Source organism: Rhyacophila brunnea, unplaced genomic scaffold (assembly GCF_057557595.1).
Source record: "Rhyacophila brunnea isolate RB1 unplaced genomic scaffold, BYU_Rbru_1.0 scaffold_17, whole genome shotgun sequence".
Classification (NCBI taxonomy): domain Eukaryota; kingdom Metazoa; phylum Arthropoda; class Insecta; order Trichoptera; family Rhyacophilidae; genus Rhyacophila; species Rhyacophila brunnea.
This window is the reverse complement of record NW_028232827.1, coordinates 11,277,274-11,300,019: the sequence shown is the minus strand read 5'-3', so window position 1 is coordinate 11,300,019 and position 22,746 is coordinate 11,277,274. Positions and strand designations below refer to the sequence as shown.

Sequence of the window (22,746 nt, the reverse complement as noted above, 5' to 3'; positions counted from 1 at the left end):
AGTTGGAATATTGTTCCGAAATGGACCGTTGGGGATAAACGTGTTCATAAAATTTTCCGTCAATCTAAAAATATTTATGTTGATTTAAAAATTCAGATATTTTATGTAAATGAAAATTAATATATTTAAACAAATATTTCTTTTTATAAAATACAATCTAACTACCAAGCTGAAGTAGAATTCAATACTAAATCTACGCCTCCTACAATTTAGAGATAATGTACCTACCTAACTGTTATAAAAGTAAATTGTAATAATAATTGTTGCATATTCATGTAATAATATCAAAAAAGTCGACGAAAAGTGTATGAAAATAAATTTTAACAATAAAAATAATAACTTAGGTACCTATTCCATTTTGTTATAGTTTATGGTGATTTATCTGTTTGTAATCTATGGCAGTTATTAATGATTCATGTCACTTGGGTGCTCGATTACCGATTATTTTTTTAAGATTATTATAAAATACATTATTGTACATCACACAAAACGTATGGTGACCGTATAATATATTGTGAACTGATTATTATTGTTTAATTCTTTATCGCAATGTCTATATGTCATTGTTAACTCTAGATTATGCGTATTACGATAATTGCCTACATCCTACCAAAATTGGAGTTTGAATTGGAAAATGTCAATTGGAACACCTTGCAGCTCTGCAAAGAGATTGAAGATGGGCATACGCTCGCGCCCAGTACTCGTTGAGTGATCCCAATCGTACGGAGTGCCTCGCAAGATGCCTTGTGGCATTTTTTGCTGCGTGCGGCCGGGGACCGAAGACGTCAGAGAGCTGGATTATTCCCACTGCTCGCTATCCGACGTGCCCGGTGAGGCTTTCGTTTACGAGAGAACACTGGAAAGGTTGCACTGTCAAAGCAATCGTATCACGGAGCTTCCGAGGCAGCTATTTATATGTCACGAGCTCAAGGTTTTGAACGTCTGCGACAATGAAATACAAGAGCTGCCGTCGGCCATATCGGCTCTGATCAATCTTCAACTGCTGGACTGCAGTAAAAATGCGATATCCACGCTACCGGACACGATAAAGTGCCTTAAACAGCTGTACGTTCTCGATCTCAGCGTCAACCCTCTTGAGAAATTGCCAGAAGCCATAACAAACCTGATTTTTTTGCAGGAATTGTTTTTAAATGACGTGTATCTGGAATACTTACCCGGAAATTTCGGCCGCTTGACAAGTTTGAAAATACTAGAACTCAGAGACAACTATTTGATGACATTGCCAAAGTCTATGGTGCGGTCGGTGGAACTCGCGAGGTTGGACATCGGCCAAAATGAATTCACCGAGTTTCCAGAAGTGATTGGAAAATTCTCCAAACTGCAAGAGCTGTGGGTGGATTGCAACAGCCTCACCGCTATTCCTTCTGTCGTTGAAAATCTAACAAAATTAGTCCATCTCGAAGCGAGCAATAACCTTATAGCGGAAGTCGCTCCTGAAATATCATTCTGTGAAGATCTCGTCGAGCTGTGTCTGTCGAATAACCAATTGAATCAGATGCCCGAAACCATCGGGAGCCTGGTGAACCTCGTATCTTTAAAACTGGACAGCAACAAACTGTTTACCATTCCTGACGGAATCGGCGATCTCAGAAGCCTCGAAGAGCTCATGCTGACAAGTAATTTCTTGTATGAGTTGCCTTCGTCGATTGGCCGTTTGAAAAAACTGCAGTGCTTAAATGTGGATGAAAATATGCTGAAAGCTATACCTCCCGAGTTAGGGAAGTGTTCATCGCTCACCGTGCTGTCACTGCGGTCCAACCGATTAGGATCCGTGCCCGGAGAAATCGGTAATCTGACATCACTGAAAGTTCTAAATTTGGTTCGAAATTCATTGCAGAGTTTGCCGCAGACTCTTCTCAACTGCGGCAGTCTGGTCGCTCTCTGGCTGTCCGAAAATCAGAGCAAACCACTGGTGCCTATGCAGGCTGAAGTGGACCCGCGCACACGACAGGTGGTTCTCACTTGTTTTCTATTCCCGCAGGTTTCACTTTCAGGCCCCGGGGAAGCTTCGGCGAACGACAGAAAGTCTTACGGGTCGGATGCGCAGAATTCCGTTCGCCACATCAGCTTCGTCGACATGAAGGCCGCCGCTAAGGGTGCTCTTGAAAAACCCGGTCAGCTGAGAAGGGCGCCCACTCCGTATCCCAAAGAATTGCGAGCATTAGCAAAGCACGCTCGAAATATACAAAAAGACCCAGCCGAAGAGTCCCTGCTGTCCATGCAAAACGCTGTGCATATTAAAGCTGCCAAAATTACGCCGACTCTTCAACAACGGTTTGCAAGTAATCACAGTATCGGCGCCATTCGGAATACTAGCAACGATTGGTACGATTCCTCTGCGGAAGTCGCGCCAATTAAAGACCCAGAGTCACCTCCGCTAAGCCCCGGTTCTGAAAATCCATATGACAGACCTATCAGTCTGGAAGAGGACAAATCATACCAAAACCTCGATCAGACATTATATTCGGAAAGCAATGATAGTGCGTACGGCGGATACAATGACAAACTGTGTGTCAGGGTAGACGAGAACCCTTACGGAGATTCGGCACCCTTCTCTCCAGACACTGTCGAAGACAGAGTCGACGGCATCATTCAGAGAACGTCACACGATCTATATCAATCGGTGCGAGGTGTACCGAATAATTTAAGTCCCGCAGGGCTGCCTTCGTTCGATGCCATATCCGCCGGAAATCGTAACAGCGTATCTAGTAATATTAGTCACGGTAATCAAGCATATTCTAGAACTAGAGATATTTACAATCCAAATCATCCTGAAAATTTCAACGGGAGTGTGAGTCCCGCGCCAATTCAAGGAAATTTAAATAACTCCGGCAGACTGTCCCAAGAGGGAGCGTACGGATCTTGTTCGCCTTACGGAGAGACTTACGCTCAGGCCAAAGAGAAGATCTACGGTAGACGGCGCGACGATAAATATTCACACTACCCCGCGTATCAAACCAATGCGGCTTATTACGCTGGGCCTGCCAATCAAAATCGGGTCTCCACCGATCTTTTGGGAAATTATTCAACCAATAATGTCAATCACGGCCAAATTTTTTACTCGAGCGGCATCAGCCCGAACGGGAAAGATAAATCTAGCGACGACAGAATGGCGAGTAACGGAGTGAACCAACTGAGTGTAGGATATGTTCATCAGAATAACGCCAACAGCAATGTGGATCTCGCATACGATACTGCGAGCGTATCGTCAAAGCAGGGCATATATGGTCACGCGAATAACGCCCCATGCTACAATAACTATAATAACATCTATGAAACCATGCCCAACGCTAATAACATTCTGAATCATTCCGATCAGCAATCGGTACACAGTATTTCGCCTTCTAAACTAAACCCTCCCCCGTATCATATCGCTGCTACGTATTCGAAGCAGGCTCATTTTTTCAACGCCAACAGTTAGATCTCCCCCGACTAAGTATTTTAATATGTTGAAATATATCTATTTGTACAGAATCAAATATATTTGTGATAATATACGTATTTATTCATACAATTTTTATATTAGCTTAACACTATACACAACAGATCTTTTCAAATACTGAATCATAATGTATGTGACTGCAAATATGTAAATAAGTAAAACATGTAACTATGTATTATGTCTTATGTAATATTATAAAAGTTTGAAAATTGGTTTAATGAATTAACAGCATAATTTTTGATTCTACCTACTGAGGCAGCTTTGTGAAATTTAATTTTAATTCAAACTTTCGATTCAAAGGGAAATTCGAATTATGAATCGGTGTTCATAATTGCATAATGTTTGTAACTATCATATTGTTAATTAAATTTCAGGTTTTATAAACAGCCTGTATTAATTTAATTGTATGTTTTTACTTTAGGCACTTGTGAATTAAGTAATATTAATGGCGCCGTCATATATTTCATCTTATTTGTTTGTAATATTTTTTCTTTGTTCATAAAAATGGCAGCTACAGTCTCATTATCGTCTCACAACAATACAATTTAAATTATATTATTTTAAGAATAAATTTTATTTTATATTCGGCAAATTGGTAATATTTTTGTGTTTTTTGCTATTAAAACATTTTTACTTTGTGTAGGAAATACAAATTTTAATTTACAATACGACATTGTAAGTTTTGTATTTTTATTTTTACTGTTTATTGACGATGACAATACAATAAACACAGATCCTGGTCGACAAAATAATTTATTTTTTTAATGAAAATGACTAGTCTGTATGCTTACAGCTACAGTTGTAATTATTATGAAATCCTTCAAACCATTGAAGCTGTTATCTTTTCTAGATAAATAAGCAAAATTTAATAAACACAATATGTAAATACCCTTATAATACTTTAACAAATTGTTTATCTTCTTCTTCAACGGCATCTCATGACTATCATGATCCGTATGATTTACCATCTGACAACTTTCTCCACGGCTTTGCCACATCCTTCTCGGTATTCAGTAGCATGTGGGGCCTTCGTCAGAATGAAACCTGTGGCACTCTTAATTTAGTCTTCCTCGCACCTCCGACCCAACATCACGTGTTTTTCCAGGTTGTCATCTTTTCTGCACGTTACATGACCAAAAAACTGAATAGTCCGCTAAATGCAAACCATGGCTGTTTCAAATCTGGAGTTTGCTGACCGTGAGGTCGTTGGTACATTTGGATGTCCATAAAATTCTGTGCGTCCGCATCTGGCACCACATTTTAAAAGTGTCTTCTTTCTGTCTTTTTTTGTTTTGGTAATATTTATGCTCCTCCAAATTGATTGCAGTTTTAAGCATTTTTTTCCACAGTTATTCTCCTTTTGTTGACGGTCTTCTACTACTAATAAACATATTCGCTGACCATCTTTCAGTAGTAGAGTAGGTTGCGGTATAATATTACGATCTATGACCATCAATTTTTTCTTTGTTGTCAATGTTTATCTTGAACCCTATCATTGGTTTACTTTCTTTTTCAACCCAGTGGAGCAAGATATTTATCTCTTTTGGGTAATTTCGCAATGAGCAATATATCATCAGCATATCTCAAATACCTCCGATAGTAATGCCATTCTTCCTAATTCTGAAATACTCATAAAATGTTTGTCATACAGATTGAATTGATTGATTTTTACTGTCCAGTTAAACTCAAAGCAGAATATTTTTCAATTTGAAACAATTAGACCTATCGTCAAATCATAGATAACCTATTACACGCAACAGATTCAGATACCAATTAGATCATCTCGACGATTGTCGTATTTGGGTTATAACATAAGTTTGTGTTTTTAGTTTTCAAACTTATTTTTAACTACACAAAAAATGTCTTGGTAAAATTGGTGTTGCACTGAATACATAGTCTTCGTATTTTAATATTTCAATTGTCACCGCAAACTATTGGGAATTGTGTTTAGACAGAAAAGATTTTATTTACCATTTCAATGATACGCCTTCAAATGAAATTATCGAGTCGTGTCTGCCAGAATAGAAACTTTTCTCCTTCAATCCACACTGTCCAAACAGCTTCAGTCACGTTTTTATGATGCAGACAGTCGGTGGGGATCATGTCATTTTGTGTAATGTGAGCATTAGATTAATCTGTGTATATTAATAACATGAAATTATTATTTTAATTTATTTTATTAATGCCATATTCTTTATTATTCTATAAAATGGTCCAGAAGTTTTAAGAGTTTCGTTGTTATGAATTTAACAACGTAAACCTTTGCCATAATATTATATATTTAAAATAAATAAGGAACTTTATCTATTAGAATTTTTATTTTGTAAACATTTTATTTTTTCATGAAAACAGTACAAATATTTATCCTTGTAATAAAATAATAATTAAGATTCACTATATAATTTTATACCTTACACATTATATTAGAATCTTATAGATTCTGTGAAGAAAAGAGATGAAGCCAATAAGTCATTTTTTTTATTTATATTATAAAGGTTCTTGTGAATTTAAAATTTTATAAAAAATAGTACCGTATGGGTATAATTATTACTGATAAGGTTACACAGTGCCTCCAAATGATTTAATCTTCCATAATATGTAAAGAATTATTACTGCCAAATGGGTAAAATGCTAAAATTGGTAGTTTAACATAATATAATGAATGTGTAATAATTACATAGCATATTAATATTGTATTTTACTACTTTCCTAATGATAATATTTGTATATAAAAAGGGAATTGCCGTGTGGCAGTCTCTTTGTTCAATAGAAGTTCAGAGATAATTTTGTTAGAGTTGTTTATGACGTGTAATTTCACACAACAAATAATATCTTCCTAGTCTATTGTTAATTGCATTGTGCGCGGAAAAGATAAAACTGGGAATTACACATGCGATTTGTTGTGTGAGCGAACACACAATCATTGATTTGCTTTTATTCAACGACCAATGTGAATGAGGGATTTTTTCAAGGTACTTGTTCAAGGTTGGAAAATGCTATCTTTAAGCCGACTCGCACACCTAAACTCGTCTCGTCTGCGGCACAGTAATAAATCAAACCTTGTAGAAATGTCACATGCATGTTGCATATTTGACTGCGCACATAGGCGCCTAGCGACAGTGACGCGCGTAACCTCTCGAAATGCCATTGCACAAAAATGTCATCAGACGCCGAAACAACGAGTATTATATATTAGTAATGCAGAAGTTTCAGTAGAAGGCAAAAATATTGGGTTCATGCGTCAATTAGGCACATCTAGTATAGTCGTATACACAGATATTTCTCAATTTCTTGAAGAAAGTAAATGTTGTTAAGCTCATTTGCCCATTTTAGGCGTGGATAAGTAGAAGATATGGTGACCGGCGAGCTTGACGATTCAATAGAAAGGCCAATTCGTAGATAACTCCAACAGGGATGGATGAGCGACATGCGATGTGAGTTGTTTTTTTCCAAACTAAAATGTTTCATTCCAGCATTGTGCGAACGTCCATAAGATAACGTGTGTTTTGTGAATAACGATTACATCACACCGACATATTCAACATGTTGCAGTTGAGATGAGTTTAGATTTGCGAGCCGGCTCAAGAAAATAATTTGAATATTGTATCAAATTGTGTATGTTTAAAATACCCGAAAAAAGTTAATTCAAGTGCGATTCGAACTCACATCTTTCACTGTCCGGATAAGTGCTCTTATCCATTAAGAAGCCATTAATTTGACAGTGAAATATATGAGAAATCCCACCCCGTCCAATTTTTGTTTCTAGAATTTTTTCTTATATGTATGTTTCTAAGGTTTTTCAAAATTATGTGTTTTTATTTTAGATCTAGCAGCGTTTTTAAGTAAACTGAAATACATAGCTTTCAAGTATATTATCAGAAATATAGATATTTCTTGTCTTGTGCAATTATTGGTACCCGCGGAATTGTTGCTTTGATAAGAGGTAGTACTTAATGCTGAAATTTTATAAATGAGTAAATAAACAAATGTGGTTGCACAATTCATATTTGAAAGACTAAACACACTTGATGATAATTGTGCCAAATTTTCTTTCATGACCCACATTTTGCATTTTTCAATGTTGAACCTCTTGTGACGTACATCCAAACAAACTGTCATTTAAATTCACCAGATTTTCTTCTCGGAAGATATATTTTTGTATATTTTGTATTTTACACTATTAGCGGTTTACGTCTAAAGTCTTACCTGTTATATTTTTCGATACTGTATAGATCTACTCTATTAATAGACTAAACTAATTGTAATTGTATAGCATTTAAAACTCACTAAGCACACATAAAACTATACTTTATTAGATCTAGATATTAATATTATATACACTTCCACTATCTTGTTTATCGTGCACATATTTGTCTCATGTTATAACACGCTGCTGAAACAAACCACATCAATTAGCACGCTACAAAAATTAACTTTAAAATCAACACAGAATTACTTGTTATCACTGAAAACCTGTAAAATGTGTCAAAACATGTATCTATTAATACATAGTAAAGTGACAATGTTTTGTTGTCGGTCAATTGTTGTGTTATTTGAACCCTTATAAAAATATTAATAGTTTTTTTTTGTAGTCAATTAATCCTATATCTAGATTCAGTGTATCATGTAATTAAATCCTGATTTTACATTTTTGAAAGGATCTGATAAAAAAATGTTTGTAATTAAATTTATTAAAAATCCATTTGGTATTATGTCAATACGTTTTTTCATATTTTGAGAATATTCATTTTCTCTTGAACTGACAATGTTTTTCTTTAGTGATACATTTTTGTGTAAACTTGATCTTGGACACTGCAGACATGTCTATAAATAGAAATTCACATATACTTCTGGAATTTATTTCAATGATTGCGATGAATCGAATGTATTATTATTTTAATTTCAGTTGAATTTTGAATATTTCACACGTAAATTGTGGGAAATAAAAATGAAAAATTAAATATATTCAAATGAAACAGCAGTGCAGAAGCTAAACGCAAATAGCGGGAAAATATGGATTCTGGGCGTAGAAAATTGGGTTTCCACTGTCCAAAAACGAAATTTTGAAATGAAACCAGATTTTTTCAGGTGTTTGGTGTCTATATACTTGGGATTTTAAGAATTTCAGATTTCTGTCATGAATAGACTCTAAAGGTGAATACTTGGCACTATAAGATGTATTTTCGGTACAAAATCCACAGATTTTCTGTAAAATCATACATTATGACAACACTGGGTTTGAAGTAGAGAATTGATCACATACTTTTATCAGTCAAACTTTTAAGCCTTGTAAAATCCTAATAACTAGTTATTTAACAATTGACTATAAAAGTAGACCGTCACTGCTTGAAGAAAGGTTAAATCAATATTTAATATCGTTAAAATGGTATGAAGGTTTCCCATAGAATTGTCAATTTTACACAATTAGTTATGCAATTATATACATGAGGCTTACAAGTTAGTTTATTGAAGGTATAGTGTAATGCTATTAAGAGCATCTAGCAATGTCATTTGTGAAACATGCAATTAAATAGAATTTAATCAAAATTTATCTCTAAAATTATTCAACAATATGTAGGTATTTAAATTCAAAGATACACATGTAATTAAAATGAAAAACTGTTATAGAATGAGTGTTTGTTTAATGGTTGCAGTTTAGTATGACTTAACTTTTGCTATTGAAACGTAGTCTGATTTGTTATGTTGAAGGTGTAGAAAAAGATTTCTATAGTTTTATCAGAATCAGAACAAGATTTCCTAATAAAAATATTTAACTTTAGTATTGTGACACTTGTACATTAAAATTTTCAATAAATTGATTTAATTGCGTGTTTCGTGATTCCGTTACTGATATCCCAGTACAACAACTCCAGCAAAAAAATTTTACATTATTTAAATTGATTTGTAAAAAATATTGGATGATCCTATTAAAAATTAAACTTTTTTTTAAATTGGTAACAAGGTGGAATTTTTGATATTTTTGCTTTTATCTAACCCCAAAATGAGACTTGAATAATGAAAAACATTACACAACTTCACGCTGTCCTAAATAACAAATATCAGGACCATTATAAGGTAACAGAATATGAAGAAATTCATAATTTAAAAATATTATGGTTTTGTTTTGTAGGCAACACTAAAATTCTATTGTCATGGGCAAGCATTAGACATTCAATCTGAATTGTGTTTGACGCGGATTGATGTCGAAAGTCAAAGCGATTCAGTTCATCGATCCATTAATCTGCTCATTACATGCTCAACCTGGATGGCGATCGTGGATTAAACTGACTAATAGGCCAGGCCTATTATGTTTTAATCTTTGGCTTAGTTTTTTTTTATTTAATGTCGTCGAGTGTACACATAATATATGACTTCATCCAACTGTCAAATTGGCTCTTAAAATATTTATAGTTCCACCAAAAGTGTGTTTTTCACTAAATATTAGTTTTTGTTTTTAACCTCTCACGTAGCGTTGTATAATATTAAATGTGTATTTTTTTTTGTTGTTTTATGTATTGTATTTTATAATCGAATAATAACACTTTCGGAAGCTAATGATTTTATGAATTGATGTAAAAAAAAGATGTTACTATTGACACGTGTTGTTTTTAATCATTCAATTTTATTTTTGACTACGTACTATGTTTTTATAAACCATAGAATTCACAAAAATTGTGGTTGACATGGGAACTTCAGATAATAATATTTTAACTCTATTTTGAAAAAATTGTTTATTCTGTTCCAAATTTAAATTTAAGATTGTCATTACAAATGCTGTGTATGTTTGGTCAAAAACTCTCAATATTTGTAGAATGTTGTATACATTTAAAATATAATTTCGCAAAAGTGTTATTTTCACCATCTCTTTGGTTATTTTTCAAAAATTCTTGATGTAAAAAATATTAAATTAAAAAATCTATAGGTGCCTTTTAAAATTAAAAATTAAAATGATGACATGAAAATTGAAACATCATACCTATTTTTAATTGTCCACTTTATACATTTTTATGAGAATAAAAATAAATAATTTTGGGACCAATATCAAAATTTTTGGAATTTTTCCTTTTAGAAAAATATATACCTGCCCAGTCTAAGAATGTTGGGCCTTTTACACAGTTTGGAAGTTAAACAGTTGGCAGTTATAAACCTGTAGGTACCTACTTTGTGAATAATTATAATTTTTGTTAACAATAAATAGGAATCTGTTGTGAACATAATATTTAGCGATGTGTTTCACATTCTGTTCTAAATCTCTGTGTAAATGTGATATTGTTAAGTCAATTTTTATTTTATTTTAATTGATTGTAACCAAAAATAATAAAAACTATATAACAGTGCTATAATATATTATGCGAACATAAATAAAAAAATATATGTTTCTACTAAAATGTCTTTATAATTATTATTCCCATACAATTCCTCGCTCTCCTCCAGCTATGAAGAGCTGGATTTCTGATACGAAGATGAATGATGAAGATCTAGTGTAGTTGGAGACACAGCATTTAAGTATTACTATTTTTAAGCATCTCCATCCGAATCTCGCGACCGATTGATTCTTTTGAAAATTGGTTCGCCTCGGATTTTATATTGGACAGTCGTTCAGCATCCACAGCTCATACTCGTCAATTCATCAATATTTTTTAAAATTGTAAGTTTATCTTTGACTTAAAATAAAAAATATTTTTCCTCTCTAATGTTTTCAAATAAGTATTTATTAATTTATGCAGTTAAAATTGTAAATTATCAAAACAATGTCTCAAATTGCAAGCTTCATATTTTTCCGCTAGGTGCCTCTGGCAGATAGAGGATTTGCATTAATTGGAAAGTTAGGATTATTCAATGCTTTGAAAAGAGATATTTCGTAAGGCTGACTATATTCAGGGGGTATGGAGCTGCAAATTTTGATCATAGTGCTAGTTGTCGTCTATTGTTCGAATGCAATATGAAACTTTGTAGAAAATGATTGTTTTAAAATGGTAATACTTATGTGTGTACAGACCTACAAACTTATCTAAAGAATTGATGGGGGAGCCACAATCGAAAACTTGCATCTGGACAGAATCTGACATTCGAATGACGTTTTCAAAATGGCATCCATTTATCTAAATAGATAATAGTAAAAAAATATTCATCTATCTGTAAAATATCTAAAATTATGCCATTAAATCATACATTGTTTTAAATATTTTGTAGATACAATAATTATATAAAACTAACCAACACCATATTATTATGTATGCTTAATTCAATGAAAATAAATAATTATTATTAAGTACTAGAAAAATGTACACTATTTTTGTCAGATGGCCCATGGCATACCTAAACTATTATCGTTTGGTTAGGCAGGGTTTGATAGATTTTTAAAAACTAACCAGCACCATCTGAAATTTGTATTATTAGATTTTTACAATGGAGTAAGACGAATATTCCTCGTTTTACACTCAATATAAAGAGTATACAAATACCTACAAAATGTCTATCTCAGTTGATTTTTCATAACTTTCGAATATTATCCTTTTTCCAATCGTCATTCAATTAGTATGACTGACAAAATTTAATTTTTTCAATTTCAATTTATTTTTTGAACATATTGTGGACATTACAAATTATAAGTTTAAGACGTTGACATTTATAAACAAAGAAATATAAAACAGTATTATATAAATAAGATGGGTACAAGGAAGTACACCAGATGCGTTAAGCAGACCCTATTTTAAGAATTTATAAAACAACGTCCACCTATACACAACCTCACGTAGGTGGAATATATCAACACCCGAAGAAATTTCGTTGAACATAGTTATCGCCCTCCCAATTGGCATTACCAGTGGCAGGTTGGTTCTGCACCTTGGGAGAATAAACAACTGATGCTCTCTATTTCTAAGATAGTTATCAGGGACACACAGGTCAACACTGGCCAGAATGGCAGAGTTCTCATTTATACCTCGTATAAGTCGAAAAAAATACGTAGCTAAATAAAGATTCCTTCTAAATTGCAGACTGCAGTATGTAAGCATGCCTAAGAGAAAGTCAGTTGGATAAAGCCACGGATAGTATCCATACAACCTCAAGTAAAGGAGTCTCAAGAATTTCTTCTGAACCCTCTCCACCATAAGGCCATACTTCAACTGATGCGGTGCCCAAACAATAGACCCACTCTCAAGTCTGCTTCGAACTAAAGAATTAAATAAAAGTTTTAATACCGTAACATCCGAAAAGACCCGGGAAGTACGCATGACGAAGCCCAACATTTTAAGCGCCTTGTTACAAATGGTAACTATATGGCTAATAAATGTCAGTTTACTCTCAAACGTAATGCCAAGATCCCTTACAGATGATATTCGTGACAGAACTCTGCCATGCATCGAGTATTGGAAAAACAACACTTTTCAGGGTCTGGTAAACGACAAAAGATTGCATTTAGCAATATTGAATTCTAGTTTGTTACGCCTGCCCCAATCTAATATATTATCTATATCAAGTTGGAGCTGACGACAATCGTCCAAGGTGACAACCTCCAAAACGAGTTTCAAGTGATCAGCGAACAATAAAAACATAGCATTTTTTATTACCAATGCTATGTCATTTATAAAAATTGTGAACAGCAACGGTCCTAAGTTTGAGCCCTGAGGGACATCAGAAAATGTGTAAAAGGTCTGTGACTGATAAAGGCCGTACGATACGTATTGTTGACGGTTCCTAAAATAACTCCCGAATAGCTTCAAAAATCGATCCGACAATCCGATAAGTTGGAGTTTTTCCATCAGGATGTCATGATCGACCTTGTCAAATACTTTCGAGAAGTCATTGTAAGAACAGTCAACCTGGTGGCCTCTATCCAGTGCCGATGACACATAATCGGTAAATACCATCAGGTTAGTTTCCGTTGATCGGCCTGCTCTAAATCCATGCTGTTCATTTATTATAAATGACTCAATTTTTGGAGAAATCATGTTGTGCATGATCATCTCAAGAACTTTTGCTGGTGCAGAGAGAACAGCTACCGGCCTGTAATTCTCCACTGATGACTCTGTACCACTCTTATGGATTGGAGTAACCTTCGACATCTTCCACGTTTCCGGAAAGATACCTGTCTCCATTGTAAGATTATATATATATGCAAGTGGGCCTTTGACAAAATCAACACACCCCTTTAAAAAAAATGTAGGGACGTTATCAGGTCCCAAAGAGTGAGTATTTTTTAGTTTTTTAATACATTTTAACACATCACTCTCATCAACTGGAAAAATATCAATGGACTGGGCACCGCATGATGGCTGTCTCGACGTGGAGGCAACATCCAAATAAGGAATACTACTTGTGTAGACAGACCTGAAGTGACCAGCAAATGCTTCTGCCACTCCATGTCCGGTCACCTCTTCGCCTTTCCAACTCATCGAATTGGCATACCCGCCATCCCTTCTTAATGATTTAATATAATCCCAAAACGATTTGGGATTTTCACGAATGCAATCTTCTACCGATTCCATATATGTTCGATAGGCCTTTCGAACAGCTTGCCTCACTCTCAAGCGATAAAGGCTAAACATTTCATAGTCGCGTTGACCATGCTCAGCCTTCCAAGCTTTGTGATAGCAATGCTTGATCTGAATGTCCCCAATAATCTCCCGAGAAAACCACCTCAGGTATCGCCTTCCACCACCACATGGCGACCTCCTTGAAAAACATTCAACAAACACATTATATACAGTACTATAAAAGAATTGTACCGCCTCATTTACATCACAAATCCCGAGCAACTCACTCCAATCCACTTCACTCATTAATGAGTAAAGTAGCCTGAAGTTTCCACCTTCAAACTTTCATCCCCTGCACCGATCGGTTTCATGTGAGGGTATTTCAGTTCGTAGCGGGCGAGTCGATCGAAACCTGAGCACAAAAACCAAAGTAGGATGATAGTCATCCTCTCGTACAAGAGGGGACATGCATCGGGAAACTGACAAATTGATGTTGCTGAATACCCTATCCAGAAGCCCATTACTAGAGTTAGAAATATCATTGTACTGAGAAAATCCAAAAACAGCGCACATAAATTCCAGGTCACTGTTGACCCTTTCACCGTTGCGCGCTGAAGTTAGATTAAAGTCTCCCATCACATTAATACTTCTGTCTCCAATCAAGTTGACACTAGATAGCATATTCTCAACAAAACATTTATATACCTCCACGTCACTGGCTGGAGGAAAATATACAACACAAACGTAAATAGTGACTCCATCACAGGTTAGTTTCACCCAAAGGTCCTCATTTGTAGTCTCTAAAGCATGGACACGTTCGGCCTTCAACCCCTCCATGCTTCTAACCCCCAAAAGATAGCCTCCACCCTGCCTGTGGCCTGCGCCGGAATCTCGATCCATCCTAAAGACTAAGTACTCACTTCCAAAATATTCGCGATTAAAAACACTGTCATTGAGCCATGTTTCAGTTAACCTATGACATCATAGTCGTCAGCCAAAACATTTCTCAAAAAATCGACAGCTTTTGTCTTTAAGCCACGTACATTTTGGTAGTAGAACATTTTTCGTTGATGTTAAGTCAGCTGGTTGGCAGCCGTGGTGTTTCATGTTTGACACCCATTCTTTAATGAATGAGTAACGTGGCCAATTATCAGGCTTTAGAATCAATGTACTCAGTTTAACAGAGATCCCTATCTTAAAAGATGCGTAGTCCCCTTTTGACTTTAGCCTTGCAATTGTAAATTCGGCGTTACAATTCGCAAGTTTTTTTAATGTGCACTATTTATGTCGGATCTTAACAGCCTTCCTCCACCCTTCGCCACTGGCACCTAGAGACGTAGATTATTAATAATACCACTACTCTGATAACAACTGATATTATTCCCACTACGAAACAAGGATCTGATGTTCGTCATTATTCTGTCTTATCTATTATAATAATTTTTATCACTACAAATGATCTTTGGATAGAAAACCAATCTGTGGTGGGATTAACTACATTTTTTATATAATCATACCTAGTCCTTTTTATAATCCAAGATAAGTACAAACGTTGACGAGACGCTTTGAATCACGTCAATTTAATATTTTAATTCCAAATTATTTAGTAATTATTAGGTTTTATAAAAATATCTTCTCTCATTCTTAATAACTAAAATATATACTAAGCCAATATTCATTTTCTTATTTCCAATCAGCTTTGTCAAATTGGCATTTTTCTTGCCAGAACTAGCATTTTTTAATCGCAACTGGCATGCAGTGTTAAATCTAGTGTGTTTTCTTATCACATTTCACTTTTAAGATTTTATAAAAATGCCAGATTTTTTTTGATAAATTAATTTACCGGGTATTGATTTTTACTTAACTTAATTAAAAAGTAGAAGATTCGTTATCCAATACACATTTCTAAAAATGGTAAAAATTTACCAACCGATCCAGTGGGTCTATTCTATACACAAGGCGGCTATCGACGGCTAAAGTGATAAACATTATCATATTTATGTATTGAGGTAATATAATTGTTACAAAAGTTAGCTGTTTAAACTGTCTATCTCGCTCTAAAAGTTAACACGAGGGGCTGTTAGAACATAGCACTTTTTAACAGTTTAGACGATTATCTTATTGTAACAGTTAAGTGCCTCAATAGATAAATATGATAAACTACCATCGATAGCCGCCTTGTGCCTATACCCACCTAGACCCACAGCCTTGCCAAATTGGCGTTTTTCTTGCCAGAGCTAGCATTTTTTAATCGCATCTGGCATGCGATGTTAAATCGTGTGTGTTCTTACCACATTTTCACTTTAAAGATTTTTTAAATACGTCAGATTCTTTCGATAAATTAATTTACCAGGAATCGATTTTCACTTAACTTAATCTTCTTCTCTCTTCTTTCACCCTGTCACGCCCCAGCACTGGGGTATAGGGCAAGCACAAGTTTGAGCCAATTCCTTCGGTCCATCGCCAACTCTAGCTCCTCCCGCCATGCCAGGCCTGCACTGCGTAGATGCGATCGTAGCACCGCTGCAGGGTGAGAGAGGTTCGGCCACGGCGACGATACCCTTGAGATTGTGTCACAAGGGTACGAAGTGTTGCACTTTCTAGCAGCATCCGGAACACATGTCTCAGCCACGTGAACTTAATGTCTAACTTAATTAAAGAGTCGAAGATTCGTTGGACAATCCATGTTTCCAAATATCTTAAAAATTCACCAACCGATCCAGATAGAAGCCTTGGCACGAGAAGAAAAGAATCTCTCATCTTTAGTTACAAGAGGAAAATTTTAAATTTTACCGTTCCCCGGGAGACCTAAAAAAAGCTTCCACACGTATTATTGATACGGCATTTTTTGTTTTAGTATTTCCTTTGTTTGCAAAGTTGGAAAAACTTTTCCTACTAATTAATTTCTAAACATTTATGATTATAAAGATAACAACCTGCCTTTATTAGGATTTTTCCATGTTTAATAAATTATGATCTCACTGCCACCTGTTATGTATAATGCAAAGTTATTATGATGGTTTGAAAATGTGGTTTATAATAATGATTAGTGAATCATGAGTGAATGAATCACTGATTCTCAAACTCAGAGGACCCTGAAGATTCATTTATGGGGCCGCAGAACATTTTAGTACTCTACTAATATTTTTATACAATGAACCTTCTTAAAATTTAATTATAATTCCATCATAAATATTTTCCTCACACTGAGTTCCCTGAATTTTACTTATAGCGCCTGTACGTGTACATGGATATACTGCCAGCAATAACGTGTAAATACTGTAAATTAAACTATCGCGATATTTACTGTGTCCATACAACATTCAAGCCAATCTCATTTTTTAAGGGTCGCGTTTGCTGTATTTACGTTTATATTTTATGTGGTGCGCGCTGTTATTAATATAATTTGGCGCCAAAGTCGCTGATGATTATTGTAGAGGTCTTGCCAGCCGCGTGAAACACGCAAGTATAATAAACGAATCATTTAAATTTACCTGGAGTTCAAGTAAACCGCCATAGCTCTGATAAATAAATATAATTAAAAAAAATGCTAACTTCGCAAAGGGAAATCAGCAACGTTTCCGCGAGGTAATTTCTATGAGACATCTACTGTGCACTCAATACCCACCTACAGAAATTTATAGAATGTAGAAGATACCCTTTTTATCTCCCTAGAGTTCTCACAATTTTCAAAGAAATCGATAATAAGTTGATTATTATTCCAAAACTGTAAACTTAAAACAAATAACTTTGTAAAGTCATTTAATATTATGACTATTATGAGTCAGTGCAGTATGATTATTATTATTACCATATATTTTGTACATTATTATTAATCTCAATGAAATTGTATAGATAAGATAAGTAAGGTATTGTCATATAGTTTTAATACTTTTTATCGAAATATTTGTGAGTAGATTATAAAATATAATAATACAATATCGACTTAAGCATGCAGGTATTAATAAAATAATTATTAGATATTTTAATACTATCATAATAATAATAATTTAATATTGGAAAATAGCTTGCTGTGATTGTTTCTTTATGCGTGTACAATAAACATTTAATTATTTAAAGTAGGTACCTATCTCTTAATACCGTAGTACGTATTTTGATATTATTTGATTGATTTCAGTCGGAATACAATATAAAATATGCTACGTCAATCTGCAAATCATTTCACAATATGCGGATTCATTGATTTGTGGCAAAATTTACATTTTATACTGCAAGTATCACATGGCTAAAATAACTCATTATTTCGTTTTCTTTCGATGATTCGAGCCCTTACCATAATCACCACCTTCTTCCAGCACATCCGTATCCTGTCTCCGGCATGCGCTGGATATCAGTAGCGAAGGGTGGAGGTAGGCTGGATTCGATATAAATAGTGGACACTCAACTTTGTCAGTTATACGTATTATTATGTTTTCGTTGAACGAAGTCTATAAATTGCAGATAGTGCTGGTTAGTTTTTAAAATACAATTAAACCCTGCGAACCAAGCCATAATAGATAATAGACAAAAAACATTCGTCTATCTATAAAATATCTAAATTACGCCATTGAAATAATCACAATTTTAGATATTATGTAAATAGAAGAATATTTTTTTAGGCAGGGCTTAAGACTATACCTCAGTTGAGGCATGGTCTAAAAAGATCATGGCTAGGCGATGCGCGGATTGCGGGTCGCGGGTGCAAATGACGTATGCCGAACGAAATATAATTTGTCATATAAATCCAACATGCGTCCATTTAATGTTCGGTTTATTGTTCTATTAGTAAAAATAATAATAGGTAATATATTCATTGACATGTTTTCTTTTTCAACTAAATAGGTAACGTTTTTAGTAATCTTTACATGATTTAATAATTAATACCCCCGTCGCCATCATGAAACAAATTGACGTGTTCCCAGCTCGACGTTCTCTCCGAATGCCAGCGAGTCCAAAATTTCGTCGCGCCTATAGTTGAAAATTATTTGCCGTTTCACTGATGTATCGTCTTAATGAATTTAAAAAAAAACTAATCAACACCATGTGTATAACTAACATATTATCATCTTCTTCTTTCACCCTGTCACGTCCCAACATTGGGGCATAGGGCAAGCACAAGTTGGCGCCACTTCCCTCGGTCCATCGCCAACTCCTGTGCCTCCCGCCATGTCAGACCTGCAGCACGTAGGTCGCTTTTGTAGCATCGCTGCAGGTTGAGGGAGGGCCGGCCACGGCGACGGAACCCTTGAGGCTGTGCCACAAGGGTACGAAGTGCCGCACTCTTTGGCGGCATCCGGAATCCCAGCCATGTAATTCGTCTCTTTGTGATAACTTCAATCACCGAAGGCTGTTGTGTCTGCTCACGAACTCGGGTGTTTGTAACGCGGTCGTACCAATGTACCCCTAAGATTCTGCGGAGACATCGATTCTCAAAGCTCAAAAGCCGAGACTCTTGAAGCTTAGTAAGATGCCATGTCTCACAGCCATACAGGAGCACAGGTAGCACGCACGCGTTAAACAAACGACATTTGGTCCTCACAGAATATAGCCTTGACCTCCATGCGACTCCAAGTTGGTTGAACGCAGAGCCCGCCACACCCATGCGGATTCCAAGCTCACTAGAAATACCACCATCATCGGCAACCGTGGCACCCAAGTATTTGAATCTGGACACCAGCTCGACAGGCAAACCAGAAACCCGCAGAGGAGTGTCAGCGTCGATGCAAGCAGCACTGCACATGGATTTGGTCTTAGCGGCATTCAGATGAAGACCCACACGCATCGAGTTCGCGGCTAGCCTGTTCACGGTCACCTCCAACCTTTCGATCGTCGAGTCAAACACGACTGCGTCGTCTGCATACTCCAAGTCGCACAGTCTCTCTTCGCATAGATCGCTTGTGTCATCATGATGTAGGCGTATCCCACTGTCGGGGCAAACCGTCTTACGCATTATGAAATCCATCATGATGATAAAAAGAAAGGGCGCAAGTACACATCCTTGCTTGACTCCTGACGTGATTTCAAAAAGGTCAGAGGATGTTCCGGCTGCTCTCACGCGACACTCTGTATTGGTGTAGAGAGCACTTATCACGGCGACCAGTTTCCGTGGGACACCATAGCCTAGCAGAATTTGCCACAGAGATTCACGATGAGGACTGTCAAATGCCTTTTCATAGTCCACGAAGCAGCAGGCGACAGGTATATTCATCTGTTGGTACTGTTGCAGGAGGCATCGGAGAGTTGAAATATGCTCTGAGCAGGACTTCCCCGGGACAAATCCACTCTGCTGCGCACGCGAAACGTCCAGCATGGGACTTCTAATCCTGTACAGGAGAATCTGCGCCAACACCTTCCGGGGAACGCTGAGGAGAGTGATCACACAAGGACGGCAATACAGCGCTCAGTCCGCAGAGCAGAAATTCTGCATGGATGCCATCATCTCCAGGGGCTTTCCTGCGCTTCAGTCTTTTGACAGCCTCTTTAACTTCAGCAGTTGTTGGAGGATCTTCGCAGAATCCCGATGCAGTAGTGATTCCGAGGGCGGTGATCTCCGACGGAATATCGAAGGGATGCAATGGAGGTGGGCGATTCAGGACATCACTGAAATGTTGGCGCCATAGCTCCTGGACCTTTGCAGGTTCAGTGACTGTCGCTCCGTCAGAGTTGCGTAATGCAGTGACCACTGGACGTTTCCTACCGAAAATTGCTCTGGTGATGCGGAAGGGAGCACTTGGATTATTCTTGCAGGCAGCAGATTCCGCATCCCGAATGAGGTCATCCAGGCGCCGGCGCTTATCGCGGCGGGCAGAACGCTTTACCACGCGGTCCATTGTCTGGTGTTCCGCGCTGCGCTGTAGGTCGTATGTACCATTGTCTCGCAATTCTTTCAGGAGCTTCCTCTTCTCAATCATCTCCCATGTATGAGGTGACATCCAGTCCGGCCTGTGCGTATGCCGCTCTCCTAAGGCAGTAGTTGCAGAGCTCATTATAGCATCCCGGAATAATATCCATTTTCCTTCCAAGGGATCCGAGTCGATGGAAGCCGTGAGAGTTCGAGCATCATATAAGCGCTTCTGCAGCTCCAGCTCATGGGTTGCACGCACACGGGTATTTTTCAGTTTTTCCACATCGAGTCTGACCGTCCTTTTGGGTTTTGGAACTCGTTTGAGGTCTATACGGGATTTCCCGACCAAGAGTTCGTAGTCACTGTGGATGTCTGCACCTCTATATGTCCGCACGTCTAGCAGTTCATGCCGGTATTTCGCTTTGACCAAAATGTGGTCGATCTGGTTTCTTGTATTACCGTCTGGCGATGTCCATGTATATTTGTGGATGGTCTTATGTGGGAAAAGACTACCACCAATCACAAGACCATTCATTGAGGCAAAATCTACCAGACAGGAACCATTATCATTCATTTGGCCAAGGCCATGTTTTCCCAGCACAAAGGGTCCACGCGAGGGGTCAGATCCTACTTTGGCATTTAGATCACCAAGGATAACTGCATGATCACAGCTGGGAATATTTCCAGCGGCTTCCGCCAAACTTTCGTAGAATGTATCCTTATCTGCATCGCTAGCAGCCTCTGTGGGAGCATAGCACTGCAGAAAAGTGATGGAGCCCGACTTGGTCTTGAAAGTAGCACGGAGTAGACGTTCGGAGATAGGTTCCCAGCTGGTGAGGCACTTGCAAGCTTCCTTGGAAATCAGCAATCCCACTCCACTACGTCGCAATGTGGCGTGTCCGGAGTACAGTAGACGAAACCCACGAATAAACTTCTCGCCAATGCCAGTGAGTCGACACTCACTGATCCCGAGAACATCTAACTTGTATTGAGAAAGTATTTCTGTTAGATGCTCGGCCTTTCCAGGGACATTTAGAGTACGGATATTGTAGGTTCCAAAACAAAATCGTTTACCGAATTCGGGCGAGGTCGTCAAGATGGAAACGGGGGTCCGAGGCTTCCCTGTGCTTGGATTAATCTGTTGTTTTAGGGTGTGCAGGTGATCATTCCACAGCACCCGAGTCCACTGGTGGGGCTGCCACCTTAGGGCCCGTGAACATGTCCTGGTTTTCTGTAGGGGTTTTCCTTCCCGTAGCCAGAATGTACCAGTTTTTAGGCGCTGGTGATTCGCCTTGCACCCTCCTCCAGCATGCTGCATTGCCTAGGGACCCCCACGGAGAGGTTAGAGGTAGGATTTGTTGGCAGAGCTATCATGGATAGTCGACATACTCAGCATTGGAAGCACACCTGATCTGGCATCAAGGCATACCCCACTGAAGTCATACCAACCTTTGGCCCCTTATTATACATATTATACCTATTCTTAATTCAACGAAAACAAATAAGTATGGCTGAAAAGGTGTGCACCACTTTGTCGAATCGCCCTTTGCATACCAAACTATTATGGTTTGTTTTAGGCAGGGTTTAATTGATTTTTAAAAACTAACCAGCACCATCTGCAATGTGTAGTCTTAGTTCAATGAAAACAAATACGTAGGGTTTCGTTCAATTTAGGAAGTCGAGTGTGCACTATTTATATCGGATCTTACCAACCTACCTCCACCCTTCCCCACTGCTGGGCATGGAATGCCCTCAAGAATTTTAAAAAGGTGAAAAGTTTCCACTGATAAATGCGATATAACGGGTCTAGGACGATTTGGCACCGCGAACTGGCCTCCGCCGATTGGCCTCCGGTAATTGGCCGCCGGTACAATCGGACGCCGGCCCAATTGGACGCCGACCCAATTCGACGCCGACCCAACTGGCCTCCGGGAGATTGGACGCCGCACAGTTGAATTAAA

The 22,746-nt window shown here is 37.2% G+C and overlaps 2 protein-coding genes across 2 annotated transcripts; one reads left to right on the top strand and one right to left on the bottom strand.

The window, feature by feature from the left end:
* Positions 1 to 423: 423 nt before the first annotated feature.
* Positions 424 to 4,555, top strand: Lap1 (leucine rich repeat containing protein 7 lap1). The gene has a single exon (XM_085944214.1). It carries the CDS (start codon positions 740 to 742, stop codon positions 3,440 to 3,442), a length of 2,703 nt encoding a protein of 900 aa, XP_085800340.1. The 5' UTR covers positions 424 to 739; the 3' UTR covers positions 3,443 to 4,555.
* Positions 4,556 to 14,246: 9,691 nt separating this feature from the next.
* On the bottom strand, positions 14,247 to 22,103 carry LOC147073672 (uncharacterized). The gene is made up of 2 exons (XM_085944670.1): positions 20,321 to 22,103; positions 14,247 to 14,353 (listed from the first exon to the last, which is right to left on the bottom strand). Exons 1-2 carry the CDS (start codon positions 22,101 to 22,103, stop codon positions 14,247 to 14,249), a joined length of 1,890 nt encoding a protein of 629 aa, XP_085800796.1.
* Between the last annotated feature and the right edge of the window lie 643 nt (positions 22,104 to 22,746).